The sequence below is a fragment of the Trachypithecus francoisi genome, unplaced genomic scaffold (genome assembly GCF_009764315.1).
Source record: "Trachypithecus francoisi isolate TF-2019V2 unplaced genomic scaffold, Tfra_2.0 Contig01705, whole genome shotgun sequence".
In the NCBI taxonomy this organism is placed as follows: Eukaryota; Metazoa; Chordata; class Mammalia; order Primates; family Cercopithecidae; genus Trachypithecus; species Trachypithecus francoisi.
Window position 1 is genome coordinate 540,046 of NW_022681450.1, and position 18,956 is coordinate 559,001.

General features: G+C 52.2%; 1 protein-coding gene across 15 annotated transcripts in view; it reads left to right on the plus strand.

The window, feature by feature from the left end:
* Positions 1-11: 11 nt before the first annotated feature.
* The window catches only part of POU2F2 (POU class 2 homeobox 2), a 46,484-nt gene continuing 27,539 nt past the window's right edge, over positions 12-18,956 (plus strand). For 6 of the 15 annotated variants that reach the window (XR_004434050.1, XM_033197924.1, XM_033197980.1 and 3 more), the window contains exons 1-5: positions 12-134; positions 10,715-10,780; positions 10,913-10,947; positions 11,109-11,165; positions 15,852-16,034. Coding sequence is in view for 14 of the 15 variants with exons in the window: in XM_033197924.1 (XP_033053815.1) it covers positions 107-134; positions 10,715-10,780; positions 10,913-10,947; positions 11,109-11,165; positions 15,852-16,034 (369 nt within the window). In the remaining variant the exon portion in view is untranslated. Of the gene's footprint in view, positions 135-1,964; positions 2,122-10,480; positions 10,605-10,714; positions 10,781-10,912; positions 10,948-11,108; positions 11,166-15,851; positions 16,035-18,956 lie in introns of those variants that run through there. The other 9 variants (XM_033197988.1, XM_033197990.1, XM_033198010.1 and 6 more) reach the window with 5 other exon arrangements.

Sequence of the window (18,956 nt, forward strand, 5' to 3'; positions counted from 1 at the left end):
GCCCTGTGGTTTCCTCCCTGAGTGACTTCCGGCAGGGAGGGTTCGGCCCCCAGAGAGGGTGGGGAGATGACACAGTTGTTCCCCCAGCCCTGGCGGGGCGGGCAGCATGGTTCACTCCAGCATGGGGGCTCCAGGTAAGGGGGCTGGTGCCTGCGCCACTGCTCAGAGGACAGGCAGCACATTTAGGTTTGCTCTGTGGGCCCTCCCTGCCCCTCCTCCTCAGCTGTCTCCATTGTCCTTCTCTGTACTCTAGCACCTCCCTCTCTCCCATGCCGGGTCTCCTCCAACCCCCACAGCTCCTCTTTGCCGTCCTGTTCCACATCAGGCACTGGAACTTCCAACCTCTTCTCTTCTCTGTTGCCCTGTTTGGAAGGGTCTGGGACAGGAGGGAGGGAGCTGGGTGTTGGTAGCAGGCCCTCATGTGGAGAACCAGTGGGGTGGGTGACATGGGCGATCCTTGGATAAGGGCTGCAAATGGATTGGAATGCCAAGTTGCTGGACTTGGGGGATGTCATTCCCTTTTGAGTGTGTGTGTGCACATCTGGTACGGGTGTGCGTGTGCGTGTGTGCAGTAGTTCTGAGTGCTCTGAGTGGGACTGCTCTGTGCTTGTGAGTGTGGGGGGCTGTTGTGTGTGGCATTGTGGGGTGATGTTCGCCTGGCTCACTTCTTCACCTCATTCACCTCAGACCTCACCTCCTCAGGGCAGCCTTCCCTGACCTCCCCATCTAAATTGGCACTGATCCTGTCACTCTCAGTCCCCTCACCCTGCTTTATCTTTTCTTCACAGCACTTATCACTGTTGGGAATTTCATTATGTGTTTGTTTGTGTGCTTATTAAATGCCTTCTCCACCAAATGTCAGTTGACTGAGTGAACATTGTGCTCCAGGCACGGTACAAGGTGGTGATGGCTGTCACTCAGCAGTGTTGATGGGAGTCTTAAATAAGATAATACATGTAGCATGCTTAGCACAGTGCCTGAAACATGGCAAGCACTCAGCCCTACATGCCTGTTTCATTTGTGGCTGTGTAGGCATGACCATGGGCGTGAGTCTTGGTTTGGTGGTATATGCTGTCCTATATGTGCCATTGTGTGCGGGCACCCCCGTGTCCTCCACCAACACGTATCTATTGAGCAGTTCTGTCTTGGGTGTTGGAAATACAGTGGAAAGGGTAGCTCAGGTCTGTTCTCCTGGAGCTCCGAGTTTATTGGAGAAGACAGACCTGTCACCAATGACAGCACAGACAGGTCAGGGCTGGGATGGGGGAGGTCCAGGCAGAGGAGTCAGGGCTGGGATGGGGGAGGCCCAGGCAGAAGGGTCAGGGCTGGGGTGGGGGGCAGAGGCCAAGGGGTCAGGGGTGGGATGGGGAGACAAAGACACAGGGGTTGGGGCTGGGTTGAGGGAGGCCCAGGCAGAGGGGTCGGTGCTGGGGTGGGGGAGGCCCAGGTAGAGGGGTCAGTACTGGGGTGGGGGAGGCTCAGGCAGAGGGGTCAGGGCTGGGATGGGGGGATGTAGGTAGAGGGGTTGGGGCTGGTATGGGGAGGCCCACACAGAGGGGTCAGGGCCAGGATAGGGGAATATAGGTAGAGGGATCGGGCCAGGACAAGGAGGTATTAGGGGATTGTAGGAGCCCTGAAAACATGTGATTTAGTTGGTGGAGTATCAAGGAGAGCTTCCTGGAGGAAGAGGGTGTCTAAGCAGGGATATGAAGGATGAGTGGGTATGAGCAAGCAAAGGCGGTGAGGAGAGGGGTGGGATGAAAAGAAGACTATTTGCAGGATGACATGTGTTTATTTGTTGAGGTGACTGTGTATGCAACTGTGTATATGTATGTGTGTCCATACCGTGTAGACACAGAGATCCTGGGTGTCTGCTCCCACTGACTCATTCCTCTCTGGGGTTAAATGGGGACCTCAGAGGTGCTGAGCAGTAGGCTAAACTCTTTACTTGGGATTTCTCACAGAACAGCCCTGCCTGGGAAGACTGGGGTGGATTTTCCCTGCCTGGACATGAATTAATACACTGTGTGACTGTGGGCAGATCACTCACCCTGCCTGTTCTCAGACTCCACACCTGTGAACTGGGTTCAGAGGTCAGCCCTGGCCATCTTCCAGGATGAGGTGACTCTGGGTGTATGTGTGTGCACTTGTGTGTGTGCGCATGTGTGACTCTGTGTGAACATGTGCATGTCTGGGTGTGTACCTCTGGCTGGACTGGTGTGACTTGGTGTGAGAACATGTGTAAGTACATGTGTGTAAGTACATGTGTGCGTACACATGTCTGAGTCTGTGAGTTACTGGGTATAGTATGTAGGGGGGTGTCTGTGTGTCTATCTGTGTTCGACTTCAGGTGTGTGAGTTTTGTGTACTTCTTGTGTGTGTCTTGCTGGCTGTGTGTCACTCAGTGTGACAGTGTGTGTAAGTGCATGTGTGTACACACATCTGGGTGTGTGTTTTGCATATATGCCCATGGCATCATGTATGGGCATGTGTCGTATCTGCAAACCTGTTCATATTCCTGTCTGGAATCTGTGCACATCTGTTTCTTGTAGTGTGTTGGCCAGGGCCTTGCCTGGCTGTGGCCATGGGGTGTGTACTGTTGGCAGCTCTTGCCTGCTGTCAGCACAGCTGTGGGGCCACCTCTCTTGTTGTGTCTGCTGCCCGTATCTCCATCCCTCCCTCCTGACAGCTCAGAAATGTTCACTCCCTTGAGGCCACCCAGGGACAGCTGTGGGGTGGGGAGGGGTGAGGTGCTGCTTCTGGGGAGGACGGACACTCGGCCAGCTGGGCCCACAGAGGTTCCCGGCAGCACCAACCTGCCCACAGGGGCTCCCAGGCCGTACCCTTAATTGAAGCAGGCTGCGGAAGCAGGGGACCCAGGGGACAGGACAAGTGGGGCCAGGAGGGGTGAGGGGCAGTCCTTGGGTCCTCTATATTTAGCCGCATTTTCGGTAAGTGCTAACGAGAAGCTGGTCTAAGTCTGCTAAAACTGGCGGGGGGAAATGCAGAGGAGAAGTGAAAGTCCGGGGAGGGAGGAGTGGGAGGGCAGAGAGGACCCAGAGTCCTAGGCCTGGGGCAGTCGGGCAAGCGAGTGTGAGCTCAGGGCTGGGCAGCCCTGGTTGTGGAGGGGGGGCCCTCTGACCTGAGGAAGGTGGGATTCAAGGGGCAACATGGCTCCAAGGGACCTAGTAGGGCTATGCATTGCTTTTTCTCTTCCAGTTCCCGTAAAATATTACACATTACCTATGATGAGGGGTGGAAATGGCCATACATAACCAACCAATTTTTTATGTGTGAATGAGGCTTTGAGAGGGGCTTCTGAAGGTGCCAGGGGATGGAGCACATTAGACTCACCTGGAGGGGGCTGGGTGTGGTGGCTTACACCTGTAATCCCAGCAGTTTGGGAGGCTGAGGTGGGCGGATCACTTGAGGTCAGGAGTTTGAGACCAGCCTGCCCAACATGGCGAAACTCTGTCTCTACTAAAAATACAAAAATTAGCCAGGCATGGTGGTGCATGCCTGTAATTGCAGCTACTCAGGAGGCTGAGGCAAGAGAATCGCTTGAACCCAGGAGGCAGAGGTTGCAGTGAGCCAAGATCATACCATTGCACTCCAGCCTAGGCAACAGTGAGACTCCGTCTAAAAAAAGAATCACCTGGAGGGACTTTTAAATATCTGGATGCCCAAGTCACACCCTGCACCACTGAAATCAGAGAGTCTAGGGTGGGAACAGGCATCAATATTTCTGTAGAGTTGAGTGACAGGCGATGGGCATCTGTGCCTGGGCTGAGGCTGAGGCTGAGCCATTTGACAGACTCTCTAAGTCCATGGTTGCCAGTGCCCTGGAGTCTCTGTTAAGGCATCATTTGGCTTTTAGTCCACGGTGGAAATGGAGCTCCCTGTTCATTTCTGGTGGAAATAATCTGACCCTTCTCTCAGATTGAGCTCTGACAGGGGAGGTGGAAAGAGAAAGGACAAAGGGTAGCAGTTGGCCATTTCGTTGTGGCCCAGCCAAGTGTGGGGCAGGGGGTATGCAGGGATATGTAGGAGTGGTTGGGAGAATTTGGGGAGAATAAGGGTAACAGAATGGTGAAAAATTTTCCCTCAAACCATTCTTGTCTTTCCAGCCACTGTCCCTGCAGAGGAAATCTTACCTTAAAGATTTAAGTTAAGATTTCTTAGGGATATTGGGTGACAGTAGCAATAGGGGTTTGTTTTAGACAGGATTGGGCCCTGGTCAGTTAGGGGATTCCTAAATGCATTCATTCATTTCAAAGACATACTCCTAGGCCTGTGCAGCAATGACTCAAGCCTGGGCTCCTGTGGAGCCCACAGTTGTGGTGGAGGTCTCTGCCTGGGATGATCAGGATGTGATGGAGAACAGTACAGGGGCAGTGAAGCCCAGAGGAGACAGACACTGACCATCTGGGGAATCAGGGTGTACTTCGCAGAGGAGGTGACATGTGAGCTGGACCTTCAAGAGGAGCAAGAGTTTGCCAGTAGAGAAGGAAAGGGTCATCCAAGTGGGAGAGGAGCAGAGGCAAAGGCCTGGGGGAGGGAGATCAGGACCTTGGGGCCACTGATCCACATGTCTTCTGCTGGGCAGTGTTTAGGAAGCTGAGATCAGACCTGCCCTTGAAAAATTCCCGGTCTGATAGGGGAGACATACTGGGGCCCGGCTAGCTACAGTCAGTGTCTAAGACAGTGACAAGGGGACGTGCTAGGGTAGGGGGAGCTGGAGAGAGACCTGGCTGGGAGCTGGAGGCATCAAGGTGGTTGTTTCATAGAAAACAGAGCTTATGGCCGGGCGCAGTGGCTCACGCCTGTAATCCCAGCACTTTGGGAGGCTGAGGCGGGTGGATCATGAGGTCAGGAGATTGAGAACATCCTGGCTAACACAGTGAAACCCCTTCTCTAGTAAATATACAAAAATTAACTGGTCGTGGTGGCACACATCTGTAATCCCAGCTACTTGGGAGGCTGAGGCAGGGAACTGCTTGAACCCAGGAGACCTCCGGAGCTTGCAGTGAGCTGAGATTGCACCACTGCACTTTAGCCTGGGCAACACAGTGAGACTCCATCTCAAAAAAAAAAAAAAAAAAAAGAAAGAAAGAAAGAAAAGAAAACAGAGCTTATGCTGGGTTCTGAAGGATGAGTTGGGGGTCACCAGGTAGACAGATTGGGGAACAGTGTTCCAGGCAGAGGGAACAGCCCATGCCAAGGCCTCAGGAAATGTTTTATATGGCAGAGTGCAGGCTTGGTGCCTCACACCTGTAATCCCAGCACTTTGGGAGGACATGGCAGGAAGATCATTTGAGCCCAGGAGTCTGAGACCAGCCTGGACAACATAAAGAGACCCATCTCTACAAAAAAAAATTTTTTTTTAATTAACTGGATGTGGTGGTGCACACCTGTGGTCCCAACTACTCAGGAGGCTGGGACAGGAGGATAGCTTGACCCCAGTAGGTCGAGGCTGCAGTGAGCCGTCATTGTGCCACTGCATTCCAGCCTGGCTGACAGAGCAAGACTCTTGTCTTAAAAAAAAAAAATACAATAAAATAAATAGCAGGGGCCGGGCGCGGTGGCTCAAGCCTGTAATCCCAGCACTTTGGGAGGCCGAGACGGGCGGATCACGAGGTCAGGAGATCGAGACCATCCTGGCTAACACGGTGAAACCCCGTCTCTACTAAAAAATACAAAAAACTAGCGGGCGAGGTGGCGGGCGCCTGTAGTCCCAGCTACTCAGGAGGCTGAGGCAGGAGAATGGCGTAACCTGGGAGGCAGAGCTTGCAGTGAGCTGACATCCGCCACTGCACTCCAGCCTGGGCGACAGAGCGAGACTCCGTCTCAAAAAAAAAAAAAAAAAAAAAAAAAAAAAAAAAAAAAAATAAATAAATAGCAGGGAGACAGTAGGACAGGGGTGGGAAGTAATAGGAGACAGAGACTGCTGCAGAGAGGGACATTCAGCAAACAGTTACAACCTGTTCTGGGCTTGTGATGCTGGGGACCCAGTGATGAGTCAGACCAGGCCTGTTGCCTTGGTCTTGTGGGGAAGGAACCTGGACACAGACAGTCACAGCTGGGGGCTCAGGGATGGGACAGCAGGAGGGCAGGGGCTGTGAGAGGCCGTCTTAGTTTCCTAGGGCTTCCACAGCAAAGTACCACAGACTAGGTGACTGAAATAAGAGAAATTCATTCTCACAATTACGGAGGCTGTAAGTTAGAGAAGAGGAGAGGATGTCAGCAGGGTTGGCCTCTTCCAAGGCCTCTCTTCTTGGCTTGTGGTCAGCTGGTCTTCTCCTGGGTCTTCATATGGTCTTCCCTCTGTTCCCATCTGTGACCTAATTTCTTCTTCTTCTCCTTCTCCTTCTCCTTCTCCTTCTCCTTCTTCCTTTCCACTGCTGCTGCTGCTGCTGCTGCTGCTGCTTCTTCTTTCTTCTTCTTCCTCTTCTTCTTTCTTCTTCTTCCTCTCTTCTTCTTTCTTCTTCCTTCTTCTTCTCCTTCTTCTTTCTTTCTTTCTTTTTTCTATTCTTTTTTTTTTTTTTTTTGAGACGGAGTCTTGCTTTGTCACTCAGGCTATAGTGCAGTGGTGTGATCTCGGCTGACTGCCACCTGCCACCTCCACCTCCCGGGCTCAAGCGACTCTCCTACCTCAGCCTCCTGAGTAGCTGGGATTACAGGTGCACACCACCACACCCGGCTAATTTTTGTATTTTTAGTAGAGATAGGATTTCACCATGTTGGTCAGGCTAGTCTCGAACTCCTGAACTGGTGATCTGCCCACCTCGGCCTCCTAAAGTGCTGGGATTACAGGCATGAGCCACTGCTCCCGGCCCCCTCTTCTTATAAGGATGCCGGTCAGATTGCAGTAAGGTCCACACTAATGACCTTATTTTACCTTAATTATGTCTTTAAAGACCCTATCTCCCAATACAATTACATTCTGAGGTACCAGGAATTAGGACTTCAGTGTATGAATTTTGGGAGATGCAACTTAGCCCATAGCAGAGGCTAAGGATGAGTGTGGACTTGTTGGGCTGGCAAGGGGTCTGAGGCTGCCCGGATCTGTGGATGGGAGAGGGATGCCCAGCTAGGTAGGAGTGTGGAACCTGCACAGTCTGCTCTCTGTCAAGCAGAACCCCCAAGCAGGGGGAGATGCTCGACGTGATTGAAGAGCACTGTGCATGAGCTGCAAGAGAAGAGCAGTACAGGGTGGTGGGCCAGCCCCTGGAGGCCAGGCCCATCAGCCTGGTTGTTTCTCCAGGAGATAGGGAGGAGCCAGAAAAGGATTGCCCTGAGGCAATGTGGACCTCCGCTGGAGGGAAGGGGGCCAGAGGAGGCTGGGGCTGCAGTTTTAGGAATGCAAGGAGGGGTGGGATTTAGGACCAGGTTAGAGTTAGTGGTTGTCTGAAGTAGGGCTAAGGTCTGGGTGAATTAGAACTAGGATCAGGCAGGATTCCCTCCTTTACTGCTCCAGAGTCAGGATACACTTGCCGCCCAGCTCCCTTCTTGTCCTTCTTATATCTTGTATCAGTAGCCATTTAATGCCCTGTCCCCAGGGCCAGGAAACAGGACCTGAGCTCTGGTAGCATCCTGGGCACCTACTCCCCACCCCCACCCTCAGCAGTCTGCATCTTTTTTTTTTTTTTGAGACAGAGTCTTGCTCTGTTATCCAAGCTGGAGTGCAGTGGTGCAATCACGGCTCCCTGTAGCCTCAACATCCTGGGCTCAAGCAATCTTCCCATCTTAGCCTACTGAGTAGCTGGGACTGCAGGTGCCCACCACCATCATGCCCGGCTAACTTTTTTATTTTTTGGAGAGACGGGGATTTCCCTATGTTGCCCAGGCTGGTCTCAGACTCCTGGCCTCAAGTTATCTACCTGCCTTGGTGCAGTGTGCATTTAATGGGACTGTGTGCTGGCTTTTTTGCTTTTTAGCTTTTAAATGTTTTCTTGCTTGTTAAAACATAATGTATATAAAGTGCTCAAATTTTAAGTGTACAGCTTGATGAATTTTTGCATATGTGAGGACCCTGTAACCACCAAACAAGATCCTTTCTCACCTGCTGCAGGCTTATACCCTTTCCCAGTCAGTACCCTCAAGGAGCTTGCTCATCTGACCGTGATCATCAGCTATCAGCTTGCCTGTTTTTGAATTTCCTGTAATTGGAATCATAAATTACGTCTGCCTTTGTGTTTGGCATCTTTCATTCAGCCTCATGTCTCCAAGCTTTGGCCATGTATAAGAAGCAGGAGTTTGTTCTTTTTCATTACTGTGGTGTATTTCATTGTATGGACATACCACATTTTGTTTATCCATTCACCTTGGGCTGTTTCCAGTTTGGGGCTGTTATGAAAAGACTGCAGAAGCATTTCTGCCTATGCCCTTTGATGGGCAGGACACGTGTTTCTTTTTTTTTTTGAGACGGAGTCTTGCTCTGCCACCCAGGCTGGAGTGCAGTGGCCGGATCTCAGCTCACTGCAAGCTCCGCCTCCCGGGTTTATGCCATTCTCCTGCCTCAGCCTCCCGAGTAGCTGGGACTACAGGCGCCCGCCTCGTCGCCCGGCTAGTTTTTTGTATTTTTAAGTAGAGACGGGGTTTCACCGTATTAGCCAGGATGGTCTCAATCTCCTGACCTCGTGATCCGCCCGTCTCGTCCTCTCAAAGTGCTGGGATTACAGGCTTGAGCCACCGCGCCCGGCCAGGACACGTGTTTCTTTTGGGCAGATGTCCAGGAGTGGACATGCTGCATTGTAGGGAGAGGGCATCTTTTCAACTTTTCTGAATGGTGCTTGTATCAATTTACACTCCCACCAGCAATGCACGACCTGTCTTTTTAATTAGGAATTTAAAACTCAAGCAGCATTTCACATTGAATAATCCTCAACTGCAAGGTTTCTAGACTTCTTTTTTTTTTTTTTTTTTGCAGTTACTGAGTTCTTCCTATTTCCTTTCCCTCACTTTAGCTCCATATATTTTTTTTTTTTTTTCGAGACAGGGTCTCACTCTGTCACCTGGGCGGGAGTGCAGTGGTGCAGTCACAGCTCACTGTAGCCTTGACCTCCTGGGTTCAAGCGATTCTCCTGCCTCAGCTGGGACTACAGGTGCATGCCACCGTGCCCAGCTAATTTTTGTATTTTTAGTAGAGATGGGGTTTCTCCATGTTGCCTAGGCTGATCTTGAACTCCTGGGCTCAAGAGGTCTGGCTGCCTCAGTCTCCCAAAGTGCTGGGATTGCAGGCATGAACCACTGTGCCTGGCCTAGCTGTCTTCTTTAAGTATCTTGGTGCAGAGCACACTAGAGTTGGACAGCTCCTTTAGTAGGGGTGGAGTCATGGTTTAGGTAGGGATTTTGGAGTGAGTTGTGGGAAGAGTTTGGATCAGGAACAGGGTCTCAGTACAGTTGGCAGTCAAGGTCAGATGAAGGACTTGAACCATCTGGGCACAACTTGGGATTCAAGGTGAGTAAGTGGACTAAGGATGGGTCAGGCTGAAGCCAGATTTGTCCTGGGGTCGAGGACCAGGAAGGATTGGATTCAGTTTCAGGATGAGCTTGGGCGAGGGGACTGTTGGAGATGAGATGGCTAGAAGTCAGGACTGGGGGCCATTAGACTAGAGTGGATCTGATTAGAAGTAGGAGCCCTGGAGTCATGAAGACCAGGGGTCCAGTCAGGGCATGTCTACTGTCTTGCCATGCTTTTGGGGAGGTGACATCCTTTCTTGGAGCCTCAGTTTCCTCCTCTGTAAAACGTGGTAATATTAGCACTAACCACTAATGTGAGGTGTGAGTCATATCTAGCTCTGTGCTTGGCACTGGTGAGCACTCGCCTTTCTGTGAAAAGTATCGGAGCATTTTGAGGACAGGCATTTGTCTCCGTGGGTTTATGTCTCCTGGTGCCCAGCTTGCTGCCTGCCATCCTCCCTTGGCTGCCTCCTTTCATTTCCTGGGCCTAGGGAGCCCGGGGGTTGTATTACAGGGTAGACTTGAGGCTGCAGCTGGGGTTCAAGCCTGAAGTCCCAGATCCGGTTTCGACTGGAGGACAAGCTCAGGGGTAGAGCTGAATGGGGCTGGGGTGACAGAGGATCAGGGTGGGTCTGCTAGGCCAGCGTGCTAAACATAAGAAGAAAGGCCAGGTGGGAGTGAGATGTGGATGGGGAAAGTGGTGGGGTGGGGAGAGGGCCAGAGGGCGGCTGAATCACACACACGCAGAGATCTGACAACTGCCTCCTTTGGGGACGCTGCAGCCCCATCACATCTCTGAGGCCCCGCTCAGAGTGGAAAACATGTCTCACCTGAAACCTGGTAGGGCAGGACGGGAGCCTGGGCGGCCCGCCGCAGGAGGAGGCCCAGGGCTGCTCTCCCTCCTTTGGGACGTCACCAGCCTCCTCCTGGGCAGCTGATACCTTCTCATGACCACCTTCCACCTCCTGCCCTGCCCTATGCTGCACTGTGGATAACACCCCTCTGTCACTTTCTGGAGGAGTAAAAGGATAAGGCAGGATCCCCCAAGGCCTGAGGGCTGTGTCTCATCTTGCCAGAGGAGGGCAGAGGCCTGGAACAGAGGACATGTCTCTTGGGAAGAGACACTTCCAAGGTGGCTGGGGGTAAGGGGGGAATTTGGGGGAAAGGCTTGGGGAGTGTGGTGGAACGGGGGCCCGAGAGCCCTCCTGACTTCCCCTCCTTCACCCCACTTCCATTCATCCTCTGTCCCCAGAAATAAGAATGTCTAAGCCCCTGGAGGCCGAGAAGCAAGGTCTGGACTCCCCATCAGAGCACACAGGTGGGTGGGCAGGGAGCAGGGGGGCAGGGGTCACCGTGGGCAGGGGAAGTGGGGCAGATGGGAAGAGGGCTGGGAGGGGATAGGTGTGGTGGGGGTGGCTGATGACAGCACATCCTTTCCCTCTCTTTGCAGACACTGAAAGAAATGGACCAGACACTAATCATCAGGTTAGGAGGGAGTGGATAAGCGGGAGGGGATGGGGAGGAATGGGGAGAGGGGTTCAGAGGGGGCTGTGTGCCACCTGTGGTAGGAGGACAGGGAGCTGGGGTGGTCAGAAGCTGCTTCACTGCACTATTCCCATCCCCTTGCCCCTACTTTCTCTTTGCAGAACCCCCAGAATAAGACCTCCCCATTCTCTGTGTCCCCAACTGGCCCCAGCACAAAGGTAAGCACCTGTCAGAACAGCCAGGGAAGCGGGCAGCGCTTGGAAGAGGGTCCTCAGGAGGCCTGCCTCAGTCCCAGGGCTGAGAGAGCACTGAGCCTTGGTACCTTGGTAACGAGGTTCCTCCCACCCCTTCTCACTCTTGGGCTCCCACCCCAGGCCTGTGACTCACGCAGGCTCCTTCCCCTTCCCTAGGGGGTGGGGGTGGCCAGGGAAATCCCCCCCAGAGCCCCAGGGCGATGAACAACAGGAAGCCAAAGGCCCGCCCCCATCCCAACTTCCCTGACCCAACAGGGGCCTGCACCACCCCCTGTCCCCCAATATACACATTTAGTGGCCAGCTGAGGTGGGGGTGGGGGGCTGGCACCAGTTGAGGATAGCTGTAGGGATGCAGGAGGAGAGAATGACAGGGAGGCCGGAAGCAGCCAGGCAGTGCAAATTCCACATCCAGATGGGGCCCTGTGCCTGGCATTCTGGGCTTCTTGGGGTTTGCTTGGGCCCCAGTCTCCACCCTCCATCCTGGTCCAGGGGTAGCAGGCAGGTCCAGAGGCTTGAAGGTAGCACTGGACGTGGGGGCAGAGAAGGTGTGAGCAGGACTCCAGACCCTGACCAGCGGTGGCTGAGGGATGGGGTGGGAGGCTGGGAACTGCTCCCCACCCTGCTACAGCTTTGCTCTGTGACCATGGGAAAGTCACTTCCCCTCTCTGGGCCTCTCAGTTTCCTCTTCGGTATCATTGGTCGGGGGGAGGGGGCAGTCGGATGGGATGGCCTCTGTGGTTGCCTCCGTGTCTGGTGTATCCCCCTGCCACCGTGAGAGGGAAGGACAAAAGTGCTTTGTGAACGGGTGTCCTGCTTCTGTGCTGAGCGCTTTGAACGGGATCCAGGGGAGACGGGCTCTCGATCTTGACCTCCTTGACCCTCTGATGGCAGGTTTGGCTCTTGCCTTAGCCCTCAGAGCAGAACATCTATCCATTGCCCCCACCCTGTCCTCAGTTGAATCAGATCTTTGCAGTCTGTTCTCAGACTGGCAGCAGACCTCCTTCTTTTGGGGATGCCAGTGGGACCAAGGGAAAGGTTTCTCCCTCCCCTTCCTGGCCTCGGGCTCTGTCCACAACTCGCCCTGTTTCTCTGGCCGTTGCCGCTCAACTTCTCTCCATCTCTTCTGTGTCAGTCTTTCCCTAACTGAAGTGATTCATGTGCTCCTGTCACGGTCTCAGGCATAAGACCACTGTGTGCAACTATTTACATATAATTTTGTTAATTGGCTCAATTTTTTAAAAAAGTACCTTATTATGGAAAATGTGAAGTGGATACAGAAATAGGGAGAAGGGTATAATGAAAATAAACTCCCTAGATAGCCATCAATCAGCTTCAACAATTACCAGCTCATGAACTGGCTTAGTTTTCGACAGCTTTTTAAATAAATGTTTTTTAAATGGAAATTTCACAAATGGAAAACCAGAATCACTTGCCACGGAAATAAATACGATGATTATTAAAATTTACCCAGAGTCTCTTGTGTGCCGAAGGGTCTAAACCTCAGAGGCCTGTTCTCTGCTTATTAAAAGAGGAGATTAGGGCTGGGTATGGTGGCTCATGCCCGTATTCCCAAAACTTCGGGAGACAAAGCGGGCGGACTGAGGTCAGGAGCTTGAGACCAGCCTGGCCAACATGATGAAACTTCAACTCTACTAAAAATACAAAAATTAGCTGGGCATGGTGGTGAGTGCCCATAATCCCAGCTACTTGGGAGGCTGAGGCATTGTGCAGAATTGCTTGTGCCCAGGAGGTAGAGGTTGCAGTGAGCCGAGATCACACCACTGCACTCCAGCCTGGGCAACAGAGGGAGACTCCAGCTCCAAAAAAAAATAAATAAATAAAAGTGATTAGGCCAGGTGCAGTGGCTCAAGCCTATAGTCCTAACACTTTGGGAGGCCAAGGTAGGTAGACTGCTTGAGCTCAGGAGTTCTCAAGACCAGCCTGGTCAACATAGTGAGACCCTGTCTCTACAGAAAATACAAAAATTAGCTGGGTGTGCACGCCTGTAGTCCCAGCTACTTGAGACTGAGGCAGGAGGATTGCTTGAGTCTGGGAAGTCGAGGCTGCAGTGAGCCCTGATGGTGCCAGTGCACTCCAGCTTGGGTGACACAGCAAGACCCTGTCTCAAAAAAAAATTAAATTAAAATAAAAGTGGAGATTAGCTAGTATTGGAGAGATGGTAAAGACATTCAAGCACCAGTCAGAGACTGTAAGATAACCAGAAACAATGAAAAAGCACTGAAAAGGGAATAGTGTACTCACCATGGCATTCAACATTATTTTTTAAAAACTTTTTTTTTTTGGGACGGAGTATCACACTGTCACTCAGGCTGGAGTGCAATGGCATGATCTCGGCTCACTGCAACCTCTGCCTCCTGGGTTCAAGCGATTTTTGAGTCGGAGTCTTGCTCTGTTGCCCAGGCCGGAGTGCAGTGGCACAATCTCGGCTCACTGCACCTCCACCTCCCGGGTTCAAGTGATTGTCTTGCCTCAGCTTCCCGAGTTGCTGGGATTACAGGTGTGTGCCACCATGCCTGGCTAATTTTTGTATTTTTAGTAGAGACTGGGTTTCACCACGTTGGCCAGGCTGGTCTTGAACTCCTGACCTCAAGTGATGCTCCCGCCTCAGCCTCCTAAAGTGCTGGGATTAAGGGGTGAGCCACCACGCTCAACCTGTTTTTTAAAAAACTTTGTATTAAAATATGATACACATTAAAAACACACATAGATCTTCAATGTATGACTCTGCGAACTTTCAGAAACTTAGCACACCCATGTCACTAGCACCAGATCAAGAAGCAGAGCACGACCAGCCTTCCAGAGGTCCTTAATGCCCCTGCCAGGGATAGCCACTACTCTGACTTCTCATACTCAGTGTCATTTCATGCTGCATCTCTGCAGCACTTTCTTTTTCTTTTTTTTTTTTAACCTCTCTCTCTCTCTCTTTTTTTTTTAAGAGACAGTGTCTTGCTCTGTTGCCCAGGCTAGTCTCAAACTCCTGACCTCAAGCAATCCTCCTGCCTCAACCTCCCAAAATGCTGGGATTACACCACACTTGGCCTCTGTAGCTCTTAAACTTTCTAATGCTTATATTCCATAATTTGGGACATGCCATTCACTGTCTGTTATTTGGCCTTTCCTTGGCCTCTGTTTGTCTGTGTCCACATTTCAAATATCACCCCCCTACCAACACGCCGTGTCATTTTGCCCAAGTTGCTTTCCCTCTCTGGACTTCCTTTTACAAAATGGTGTTGGGCTATCAGGCTGAAGGATGATCCCACTGTCCACTTTAGGCCTGAGGGTATGTAATCCATCAGGCCATGCCTTCTCCCACCACTGTGTGTGCTTCAGCCGATAGTCCTTTCAGCCAACAACTGCTGTTGTCTGGCTTTTTACCTAGGAGCAGAAGAGGCCAGGGTGGCTCTATGCTGGTCGTCTGTTCTGTGTGTATGGTGCAAGATGTGTCCATATCATATTCAGAGAGACATGGAGAGGCTTTGTGGACCACAGGGGCGGAGGCTGAAGCCTGGCATTTCCTGGGCCACATCTGGCTTGTCCACAGTGCAGGACAAACGCTGTGCTTTGCTTATTCTGCCAGTATTTTTGTTCTAGATTTTGAAAAGAGTGGCGAGCCAGATAAGACTTCCACTCAGGCAGGCACTCTCTCCAGCCCACCTCCATCCACCCCTACTCCTGTCATTCATTTGTGCTCATTTCTGTGAGCTTCTGAGTTTGTAGCCCAGGTTCCAAGGTGGTGGTTTTTCTTATACCTGAAAACCTTTTCTTCCAACAAAGTCTTACTTCATTGGACAAATAAGAGATGCACCTGGCTAGGTGCAGTGGCTTATGCCTGTTATCCCAACATTTTGGGAGGCCAAGGCAGGAGGATCGCTTGAGCCTAGGAGTTCAAGACCAGCCTGGGCAACATAGTGATACCCTGTCTCTACAGAAAAATTTAAAAATTAGCCAGGTGTGGTGGCAGGCACCTGTAGTCTCAGCTACTCGGGAGGCTGAGGTGGGAGGATTGTTTGAATCTGGGAGGTAGAAGCTGCAGTGAGCTGTGATCATGCCACTGCACTCCAACTTGGGCAGCAGACCAAGATCTTGTCTCAGAAAAAAAAAAGAAAAGAAAAGAAAAAAAAGCAAGAGCGACGCACCTCTATGTGATACAGATGAAAGCTGTAGGACCCAGAACCCGCTTATTTGACCTCCCAGGTGCCCAGTGGGACTATTTTCCTTTTTTCGTATTTTATTTTATTTTTTTTAGAGATGGGCTTTCACCATGTTGGCCAGGCTGGTTTCGAACTCCTGACCTTAAGTGATCTACCCACCTCGAGCTCCCAAAGTGCTAAGGTTACAGGTGTGAGCCACCATGCCCGGCCACTATTTTCCATTTTACAGACAGGGAAACTGATTCTCAGGAGTGGAAAAGCGCTCTGCAAAGGGGACTTCTCCTGTAGGGAGTTTGGGTGCAGGTGTTGTGTTAGCCCTATCTGATTGATGAGGAAACGGAGGCCAGAGGAGTGGTTTGAAGCTCCCAGCGGTCAGTACAGGACCACAGGCCACACCCTCATATCCACACCCCAGTCTGCTCCTCCTGTGCCAGCCTGATTGCCATTGCCACACATGTGCCCTCTCTTTGGTTCACAGGTGGGCATTCTCTCTGGCCTCCACTTAACATTCTGGGGTCCCGGACCCTGCCTCTCTCCCCCCCAGATCAAGGCTGAAGACCCCAGTGGCGATTCAGCCCCAGCAGCACCCCTGCCCCCCCAGCCGACCCAGCCTCATCTGCCCCAGGCCCAACTCATGTTGACGGGCAGCCAGTTAGCTGGGGTAAGTACTCGGGGAAGGATGGGGACCAGCGGACAAACCAGCCACCCCTCATCTGTTACAGGGCTAGTGGATGAACTGTTCCACCAAGGCCATGGCCACTCTCTCACGCCTGCCTCTTGCCCTCTTCTGTCCTCCAGGAGGTCTTGTCCCCTTACTTGCTTGGCTTAGGCACTAACCCCTCTCTGCCTTCTCTGCTCCTCTTCAACCCCCTGCTCCAACCGCTGCTGTCCCCGACACCCCACAGCTCACGGCACTGATGCCAGCTCAGCAGCAGCTCCTCCTGCAGCAAGCCCAGGCCCAGCTCCTGGCCGCCGCCGTGCAGCAGTCCAGTGCCGCCGCTGCTGCTAACGCCGCTGCCGCCGCCGCCGCCTCCGCCTCCTCTTCTACTTCCTCCTCCTCCTCCTCCTCTGCCTCCTCCTCGACCTCGCAGCCCCCAGCTTCTTCTGCGGGGGGTGACCTGCCACCACCACAGCCTGCCAGCCAGTCCCCTGGGACCCCACAGCTCACCTTGTCCCAACCCATCCAGCTCACAGCACAGGTAAGGGCAGCCACTGGGGACCAGGCTCCCTGCAGCGAAGGACATGCAGAAACAGTGAGTGTGTGGGAAGGGGCTGACTGGTTCTGACCACCAGCCACGTGCCAGGCAGTTCCTAGCAACCCTAGGAAGCTTTGGGAGATGTTGCTGTCCCTTCTTACAGTAGGGTAAAGTGAGACTCACAGAAAGGAATATCCCACATCATAATCCTTCCTCTAGTGGTGTGTCGGGGGCAGTGCTTGCTATGCATCTCGCTGGGAGTTCACAGCCTCCTGGGAGGTTGAGATTGTTGTCCTCAACTTACAGGTAAGGAAACCAGGAGTCACTCCCGTGAATGGTACCATGTGGATACAAAACAAAAGGCTGAGAATAAGAACGAGTGCCCTACCCTCATCGTGTCCCCTGGCTTATCCAACAAGATGCTCTTTCTAAAAAAGGGGCCCGTGATCTATGAGTTAGGAGGTTCTGCATCACCTGCCCGACTCGAGCTTTTGCTAGTCCATAGTTAATCATGAATTAGTGGCTGTCTCAGTTTCCTAGGGCTGCCATAACATAATACCACCAACTGGTGGCTTAAGACAACAGAAACATTGTCGCCAACCACAAGTCCAAACTCAAGGTGTCGGCAGGCCGTGCTCTCTCTGAAGGCTTCCAGGGAGAATCCATCCTTGACTCTTCTGGCTTCCGATGATGCTGTCAATCCTTGGTGTTCCGTAGCTTAGTAGATGGTTGACTCCGATCTCTGCCTCCTCTGTTGTCACATGGCCATCTTCTCTCTGTGCACCTGTCTCTGTATTCAAATTTTTCTTTCTTGTAGGGACACTAGTCATTAGTTTAGGGCCCCCCCGATGACCTCGTTTTAACTTGGTTACATCTGCAACCCTGTTTCCAAGTAAAGTCACATTTACAGGTACCAGGAGTGAAGACTTCCACATATCTTTTTGGGGACACAATTTAACCCCTAACAGTGGCCAATAGAGTTCCCATAAGGACAGCCAAGGGAGCAGAGTGGGAGCTGAGTAGGCTTCCTCTTCCGAAGGGCAGCTGTCTCCAGCCCACTCCTGTCCACCCCTTCCCACGTCACCCATTCATGTTGTCTGTCTGGTTTCCACAAGCCTTAGAGTTGTGGCCACATTTCAGGGCAGTGAAGGTCCTGGGAAGCCCTACAGCAAAGCCACCTGTTAAACTTCCCTCAGACTAGCGTTTCCCTCAGTGACTGCTCCACAAAAGGCTTTTCTCTCACTCCATCCAACTGCTTCCACAGAACCCTAGATATAGATGCTGTCCATGCAGGGAGCTGTCCAGCCCTGGTGAGGCTGTTCCCTTGATACGGTTCACCCCAATAATGGCCCGTTCCATTCTTGACCAATGCTTCCATTTGGGACTTTCCTTAAAGCTGAGCTGATACCTGCCTCCTTAGAACTTCCTTCCACTGGGCCTGGTTCTTTAGAGACACTCTGTAAACTGGGCCCATGGCTCCATGATGGCTCTTGTAGATGTAGCCTTTTTTTTTTTTTTTTTTTTTTTAAATGAGATGAGGTCTTGCTTTGTTGCCCAGGCTGGAGTGCAGTGGTGTGATTATGGCTCACTGCAGCCTCACCCTCTTTGGGCTCAAGTAATCCTCCCACCTCAGCCTCCTGAGTAGTTGGGACTACAAATGCATGCCACCATGCCCAACTGATTTTTTTATATATACATATTTTTCTGTAGAGACAGGGTTTTGCCATGTTGCCCAGGCTGGTCTTAAACTCCTGAGCTCAAGCAATCTGCCTGCCTTGACTTCTCAAAGTGCTGGGATTACAGGCATGAGCCATGGTGCCCGGCCCAAACGCAGCCTTTCAATAGCTGACTTTCCAAGTAACAGTAACTTAGTCTGTTGGGTGCCACCTTCGTTCCAGGCACCATGCCAGTGGTGGCCTCTTTGCACCCATGAATACTCCCCACAGCTGAGGCTCCAAGGGGCAAAGTGACCTGCCCCAGATTATGCTGTGAGCAGGAGTGGCAGAGCCAGCCTGGAAGTCCAGGGCTCTAACCACATGATCCGCGGCTGCTGCTTTTAGCTGTCCTTCACGGAACATGGTTTCTAGCCCCTCCCACCCCGGCCACCAGAGACTCCAGCAGCAGGTGTTCCATTTGCCTCATAGCATAGACAACCCTTTACTGAGCAACGCCAAGGGCTTGGGGCTCTTCATTGGGGCTGGGCTCTTTCACATCTCAGTGGCCCTGCTCTTGTTCTGTCTTTTCTGTGGAAGTCTGCTCCCTTCCTTTACCTGGACAGTTTCTCTTCATCTAAGCCCCAACCCAGGAGTCCACACCTCTAGGAAGTCGTGATGACTTCCCTCCCTCAGCTGTGCCTGAATCTGTCTGAGGAAATATCAGTTGAAGGA